The sequence below is a fragment of the Xenopus tropicalis genome, chromosome 4, assembly GCF_000004195.4.
Source record: "Xenopus tropicalis strain Nigerian chromosome 4, UCB_Xtro_10.0, whole genome shotgun sequence".
Lineage (NCBI taxonomy): Eukaryota > Metazoa > Chordata > Amphibia > Anura > Pipidae > Xenopus > Xenopus tropicalis.
The window spans coordinates 152,249,897-152,258,015 of record NC_030680.2 but is presented as its reverse complement, the minus strand read 5'-3'; the positions used below and the strand labels follow the sequence as shown (position 1 = coordinate 152,258,015).

The 8,119-nt window shown below is 44.6% G+C and overlaps 1 protein-coding gene across 6 annotated transcripts in view; it reads right to left on the bottom strand.

Moving 5' to 3' along the window:
* Window positions 1–680: 680 nt before the first annotated feature.
* Window positions 681–8,119, bottom strand: part of wnk2 (WNK lysine deficient protein kinase 2) — a 65,684-nt gene continuing 58,245 nt past the window's right edge. For all 6 annotated transcript variants that reach the window (XM_031901287.1, XM_031901289.1, XM_031901291.1 and 3 more), the window contains 2 exons: window positions 5,479–5,735; window positions 681–4,759 (listed from right to left, as the gene is read on the bottom strand). In XM_031901287.1, coding sequence (XP_031757147.1) covers window positions 4,442–4,759; window positions 5,479–5,735 — 575 coding nt within the window. In that variant the 3' untranslated portion in view covers window positions 681–4,441. The remainder of the gene's footprint in view (window positions 4,760–5,478; window positions 5,736–8,119) is intronic.

Here is an 8,119-nt window from a genome sequence, read left to right as displayed (position 1 = left end):
TTTTAGTATATTATAAAAAGTCCTATTCTTAGCAACTTTTCAGTTGGTCTTCATTTTTTATTTTGTATAGATTTTCAATTATTTTCCTTCTTATAATGACTCTTTCCAGCTTTCCATCAAACGAGGGGTCACTGACCCCGGCAGCCGAAAATATTGCTCTGTGAGGCTACAATTGTATTGTTGTTGTATTGTTACTTTGTATTACTTATGTTTCTACTCAGGCCACCCCTATTCATATTGCAGTCTCTCATTCAAACCACTGCCTGGTTACTAGGGTATTTAGACCATAGCAACCAGATAGGTGCTGAAATTCCAAACTGAAGAGTTGCTGCACAAAAACATAAATAATTCAAAAATCACAAATAATAAAAAATGAAGAGCAATTGCAAATTGTCTTGGAATATCACTCTCTACATCAAACTAAAAGTTAACTTTAACTTGACACTGACACACACTTGGGCCAATTAACCAATTAAAAGTATAGGGGCGAAAACCCACTCAAACACAGGAAGAACCTACTGTACAAACTCCTCGCAGATAGTTCCCTGGCGGGAATCGGACCTAGAACCCCAGCACTGCCAGGCGTATCGTACTGTTACCAAACCATCACAGATAATTTTCATATGGAAAAAAAAACCATGATTGTACCACACAACAAAAACATCCTGAGGCACCCAATGTCAAGCACAAAATGTTTATTTTGTATCATTAATATACAATATTGAGGATTTAGTGCCACTGACACTGTCAGCATACAGGGATGGGGGGCTGTACAACAGGCAGGGCGGGGGGAGAGGGAAAGATTCAGTGCAAGCAGACTGAGAAAGTGGGGCCTGTTCTTCCCACGTTTCCCTTATGAAATATACAATCTAAAAACAAAAAAGAAACTAACGATGAAGAGAACAGAAATCTCTTGCTCAGGTCGCCCCATTCCCGCGGCAGAAGACTCTGCATAGTTGCGTATAAAATTCAATTCAGACAGAATTGACAGGTTACAGTCAGGGTTACCCATAAAATATAGTCACAATGGCAACCCCCCCCCAGAATCTAGACAGAAGTATACAATTCACAGCTTGGCAGCAAGTCCCCAGCCCCCCCCCAGCAGGGAACAGGTCATTGCAGGGGAAGAGCGTGCGTCCCCCCGAGACCGGACTGTGCCATTGCCTGAGGGTCGGCCCATTAGAAAACGAGACTAGAACTAATGCTTGAGTGATGCTAATAGATTTGTTACTTTGGTGCAGTTCCTTTACTCTTTGGGTGCTCTATGGGGTCCTGTAGAAGTCCCTCTTTGCACCCCTTAAAGCCAGCTCCTCATCTTACAGAAACTGTGCTGTGCATATCTTTACAGGGGAACTAATAAAAACATGAGCATTTCATATAAGCTTAATTTCATGAATATTAATTATGCCTTATTTCTAAAATATTCAAGTTACTCTTCATTGTCCCTCTCCCCTCTCTCAGAAATCTGTCTCGGGTCTGAATTCTCTTTCCCAGCAGATGTCTTAGCAGAACTCAACTAATTCCAGCACAAACAAAATAACCGACTCCGGCACAAATCCTGCCTGTAGAAAGAGTGTTTTTTTCTGGTTATTTGGCAAGAGTGAGTTCTAATTCATCTTCTAGACAAAAGGACCCTCCCCACTAAAAGATGTATTAGACAGATCAATCAAAATTTGACCCAGACTCCTGCATGGAGATAATGATAGAGAGACAGATTGCTGAGAGAGAAACAGTACGGAATTCTGAATCTATTATTTTTAGAATGTTTCAGGGAGATGAAGCTTCATGATAGTTCCCCTTTGGGTAATAAAAATGGGAGTCAAACTTTTCAGTAAGGCAGTGGCAGGTTCCATAAGGTGGGTTTTAGGGTACAGAAACACAGGGGGTCTTTATTCTAAGATGAGATGTCTGTGAAACAGTGATGGGCATTTGTGGGATCTCTGGTGGTTTTACGAGCATCATCATTAACACAGGTAGGGAATAAAGGATACATTTATTAAATAGTGCAATTCACGTGTTAAGAAAATAAAAGGCATTTGTGAGGGTGATCAGAATTCTTTCACTAAACAGAACACTTTTATAGGGATATGGATCTATGTGTGACTGACCGTGTTGGACCAGTTCCGGGTTCTGTTATGGCACGGTCACTTCATTCAGTGAAGGTCAGGCAACGGATTTAATATTGTGCAGACTACAATATGGTGTATTTACCCTTTAAAGACAAGTGGAGGAGCTTTGGCTTGTAACAGGAAGAAGAAAAAGAGTGCAGGTGAAGGAAGGGGTTAAGCAGAATAAAAAACATGAGCGCGGGGGGATTGGGAATAAAATACTATAGGATCTTGCTTAGTTTCAGAACTGTAAGAAGCAGAGGGAGATAAAACAGGTCTAACGTTATGAGATGGAAAAGGTTTAAAAGGCCAACAGGGAGGAAACTTGCCCCTCAACTGCCCCTGCCTGGAACTACCCCTATGTAAATAAATCAGTTGCCACTCAGTACATATTCAGGTCCAATTCTCTGCACTACTGCTTTCCCCTATGGTTATTCAGGAACCAGCCCCTGGGTAAGTGAATCTAATGCCCCCCAGTACTTACCTACAGCAGGAAGAGAGCTCTGTACCCTGGGTAAGTACAGGGGTAACATTTGATTTACTTACCCACAGGGAAAAAGAGCAGCCCATGAATCAGAAGTACATCAAATTAGAAGTCGGCATTGGGGCAAGTACTGAGGGATATTGGAATCAATTACCCGAGGGGGAGGTTCCAAACAAGGCTAAAGTGATTGGTGCAGAGCGATAGTAAATCAGCGTGTTTCTATGCAATACTGATGTAGCAATCACTGTCCTGACTTCTGAATATATTCTGTTTTACAGACGCTAAACTCAGGAGGAACATGGGAACCATGGAATTCAGTGATTGAAATGTGCGGTCTCACCCAAGGAGGATGCAGAGGAGCTTACTAGAGGTACTAAAGGGACGCAGGAGACATGAGTGAATGTCAAATGCCATGTACTAAGCATCGGCAAAACTCAAGCAATATCTCAGGGATGGTTATTGGGTGGCACACTCCCAGAAGGTGCCCATTGGCTGCTAATATTCCTGGTTATATATATATTCCTACATTGCACAATAACTTATTGGTATTCACAGTCAGGGATCCCTGCCATATGGCCCTGTGGCCCTACTGCCGCTGGTTTCCCCAAACTGAGTTCTTGCATGAAACTGGGCCCACGGTTTCTCAACTGGTGATGGTTATGGGGTACACGCTTTGGGCAGAGCAAATCTGGGTTTGTTACTAAGGAGAGTACTTGCTGGGTGGCACTTGTGCAAAACAGTCGGATGGGCGAATGTATACTGACTGTAACTATAGATCCCAGATGTACAGAACAAAATGTACAAATGAGGACATTATACAGAATTAGTGATATTATACTGCCAATCCTTTGATCCGGGGAGGGAGGAACCTCTTCACCCCAAAACCTAACCCTTTCCTTCACAGGGCAAAAAAAGCTCCTTTTATTTGTCCGTTATCACTTTAATTCTCTTCAATCTTCATTTAAAAATGTTAATATTTCATTATGCACAAAACCAGTTGCCAATTCACCGAATCTTTATTAAAGCGGCTGCGACGGGCGCCGATTCGTTCAAACTAAATCTGAATTAAAACCAGTCACCAGCAGGGAAATTCTAAGAAGAAAGCCCCAAGCTGTGAGACGACCAATAGCGACCCATTGCCTCTAGAACAGGCGCTCAAGTCTTTTTTGCAAAACAGGGGCTCTTGGGGCGACTTTTCTGCGGCTCAGGTAAACCCCCAATAACCGTATTTTATCCCACTGCTCGTTGGGAGATTTCTGCAGTCACAGAGAGGCTGTAAGTAACCCAGTAAATACTGGCGACTGCCGGACGCGCAGCGGGTAATTCAGCGTAAGCCTGCACTGCTTTTGGCTAAAAAAACACAATAATCTAAATTAAAAAAAAAAAAAAAAGTGGATTTAAAAATAAAAACCTGCTTTTCAAGCTTTTTACAGATCCTTCCAGGGGGACTGGAAAGTAACATCTCAAGGCACTAAACCACCCAGAATCAGAGGGAGCGGATAGGGTGGTTTACATAAAGGATTGTGGGAAATCTGAGTGCAGAAGTGTTGGCAGCAATAGGGAGGGAGGGGCTGTTGCTGTGATCATGTGACTAGCTGGCGGACTTTCACAGTGATGTGGGCGGTACTTATGCGAGCGTTTGGCTTGGACTGGATACCAGTGGGACACTGTCCCCAAATAACCTTCACAGGGTGTAAAAGCGCTGCAATATAGTCGCACTGCACGGCAGGCTTTGCAAGCACTGATGGGAGGGAAGAAAAATAGAGAAAATAAAAAAATAATAAATAACATGAGGCTGATTGGCTCAAACACTGTTAAAACATAAACTAAAAGGAACCAAGGCAATGAGCTACGTAATCCGCATGTTGGATCCAGCAGGGTGCAAACCTGGGTGCTGCAGTGCCACAGGGAATATTTGGTTGCCTATGGGGGCTACTTGGGCCATGATCTGATTTCCTGCAGTCCCAAGCTCAGCCGCTCCTGCCCAGGGCATGCCGTACATTGGTGCCGCGTACGGACAAAAGGGCATGACAAAGGTACCCGGCTGCACGGCTCCTGGAACAGTTGCTGGGACAGCGGCAGAGAGGAGGGGAGCCAGTGGTACAGCCGGAGGGGCAGCCATGGGAATGCTGTATCTCTTCCTGGGCTCTGGCACGGCACGGCTCATCTAGGGAAACCAAAAGGAGCACAATGTTATATTTCCCATACAGTGACCCATCCAGCACCGGCAGTGTGCCACTGTGTTCCGCTAAATGTCTCTCCCCTTACTTCTAGTATGTTATAGAATGGCCTATTCCTAGCAACTTTGCAATTGGTCTTCATTATTTATTTGTTATAGTTTGTTTTTTTTAATTATTTGCCTTCTTCCAACTCCAACTTTGCAGCTTTCAAATGGGGGTCAGTCAAAAAAACTATTGCTCTGTGAGGCTCCAGTTTTAATTGTTACTTTTTATTATTTATCCTTTTCTTTAGGACCGTCTCTATTCATATTTTGTCTCTCTTTCAAACCACTCTTGCTGCTAGGTTAAATTGGGACCCTAGAAACCAGAGAGTTGCTGAGCAAGAACCTTAATAATTCAAAAACTACAAATAAAAAATGAAGACTAATTGCAAACCGTCTCAGAATAGGACTCTCTACATCACCCTCTTCCCACCCAACACTGTCTCTACCCAACAGTCTGTCTCATTTCTACACCTTCTCCTCCACTCGCTCTCTTCCACCCAGCAAATCACATCCTTCCTTCATTCTTCTTTACCCCCTCTCCTTCATTCTCCCCCCCCATGCAACCTCACCCCCACCCTACCCCTGCACACTCCCCCACTGATCTCCCCCTTTTTCCTCTGCACCCCCATAACAGTGGGGAATATTCTCTGTAATTCACGTACGTCACACAGGTCGCTGGGCACAGACTTGGGCTCCAGATCTTGCCGCTGCTGGTACTGCTTCAATTGGTTTAATGAGGGTTTGAATTGTGCCACGCCGACGGTTTTGCAGGCCCACTCATCCACCAATTTGTGAAGGTCATCCGTAAACGTCCCCTTTTTGTTGTTGTTGCTGTTGTTGGCCTGCGGCTGGATTTGTGCGTTCAGCGGGGGCAGCGCCGAGGCCTCGGGGGCGGTTGCGAGGCTGCTTGTCGAAGATCCTACACAATAACAGAAACATTGTTAGATCTGACAAACATTGAAATGTACCGACATCTGTCGCCTGCTTTCCTTTTATTCCTTTTCCATTGTATTCTCATTCCGTCGGCCTTCCTGGGGTATCTGCTAAAAATGATTCCTGTACAGATTGTGCTTCATCTGCTCTGACTCCCCGCGCCTCTCTATTTAGCCCAAAACAGATTGGGAGCAGATTCACTCAGACACAGCGTTATACAGATAAAATCCAAAAATCAACTTAAAGGGACACTGCCATGATGTTTATGGGGTTACTCAGCAAATAATTCCCTCTGCCATTTAACCTTTTATTCTTCAACCAACAAATGTGTTTGTAGCTGTAATATTGGTGTGTAGGCGCCATCTCAGTGCCTTGTGCCTGAGTCTGAGCTTTCAGCCAGCGCTACACATTAGAACTGCTTTCAGCTAACCTATTGTTTCTCCTACTCCCATGTAACTGGAGGAGTCCCAAGCCGGACTTGGATTTCTTACTATTGAGTGCTATTCTGATACCTACTGGGAGCTGCTATCTTGCTCCCTTCCCATTGTTCTGCTGATCGGCTGCTGGGGGTGAGGGGGGGGGATATCACTCCAACTTGCAGCGCAGCAGTAAAGTGTGAGTGAATCATAGGTCACATGGCTGTGGCACCCTGGGAAATCATGAATATGGCTAGCCCCATGGGAAAAACAGATTACAATGCAGGATTCTGCTGGAGAAGCTCTATTAATATCCCATGTCAGTATCCCATTAAACAGCATCATCAAGCGGCAGCTCTTTGTAAATAAATCAAAGACTAAGGAATCTTGGAATGACAGGAATGAGAATACAAGAACCTTCCAGCTAAATACCAAAGCTACACACACAAATTGCCCTTATGTGAAAAGTTGTAATATGCACATTTATCGTGCAAAAGTCTCTCTGACAGTTATGGGAAATGCTCTCAGTAAAGAAACCATTATACTCCAGTGAACCATTTCCCAGCATCCCTTAGGCTCACAGTGTCATGCAACTCTACCATAACCTTGTTCCACTGTGAAGTGGTGGATTCTGGGACTTGAAGCCCCTCTGCTTTTCATAGTGGGGGCTGCACAGACTCTTGGGAAAGCAAAAGGACGTCCAACAAATATGGGCGGGGCTGAATAACACTGTGAGCAAAAGGTCCCTGTGAGCACAATCATGGTTTCCTTCCATTTTGTGGAATCAGCAATGTCCGTTACATTTATATTTTAGGAATTTCACACAGCGTATATGCACCTTATCCACATCATTCCAATTTAAGGGTGATGGCCCACAGGGAGATTAGTGGCCTGCAGTTCAGCTACCAGGGACAACAACTCCACCCAAAATGCATTTCCACCCGTAATAAAGTGAATCGCAGATGGAAAGGCGTATGCCTTTCCATCTGCGATTCACTTTATTACGGGTGGAAATGCATTTTGGGTATCTTTGTTTTCCAAGTAGCCCCAAGATTCCTTTTTCTGCTGCCCTCCCACTGTGGGTAACTAGTCTGCCCGCGGCCCATCACCCTAATGAGCCCATGTCAATAATGGTGGTGTATTTGACCTTTAAAGGAGAAGGAAAGGTAAAAATCACTGGGGGGTGCCAAATGTTAGACATTGTAATTGCTTACCTTATACCCCCGGCTACTGCCCCAGCCCGGGGTAGCAGCAAGAGAGCGTCCTTCCTTCTTTTGTCTTCACGCCGCTTGCGCAGTAAAGTAAAAAGCTGAACTTTAACAAGAAAGTCGCCATTTTCACCCCACTGCACAGGCACTGACCCTGGGATTTAGATGAATGAAGGCAGAAGGAAGAGGATCACTCCCTTGCTGCTACCCCGGTCTGGGGCAGTTGTCTCCCAACAGGGGCACCAGCCTGGGGTATAAGATAAGTGATTATAATCACCTAACATTGGTACCCACCCCCAGTGATTTCTAAAGCAGATATAGTTAGTTTTGGCCACACCAGACCAAGCTGGCAGCCTATTGGTCCATGTAGAGTGCCAAAAAAAACAATCAGGCAAATCTTGGCTCATTTGATGAAATAAGCGGCCCTTCCCATGGGGGCCACCTCAGTAGCTGAAGTCACAGCAACGTATGGAGACTTTTACAGATAGACGGCTCCTACACGAGTCTTTCACATAACAGCGGCCACTAGTTCAGCCAATGCTTTCCTTTCAATACACAAAATAAAGAAATGAAATGACTGTAAGCACGGCACATAGAGTAACTGAGCCAAACCCCCCCACAGAGAAACCCCACGACATGCAAATACCCAGAGAGCATTCACAGCCGGGCATGACCTGCCCCAATATCAGCAGCAAATGAGAGAGCTAATGAACCATTAAAGGATAAGTCGACCCAAAATATAATTT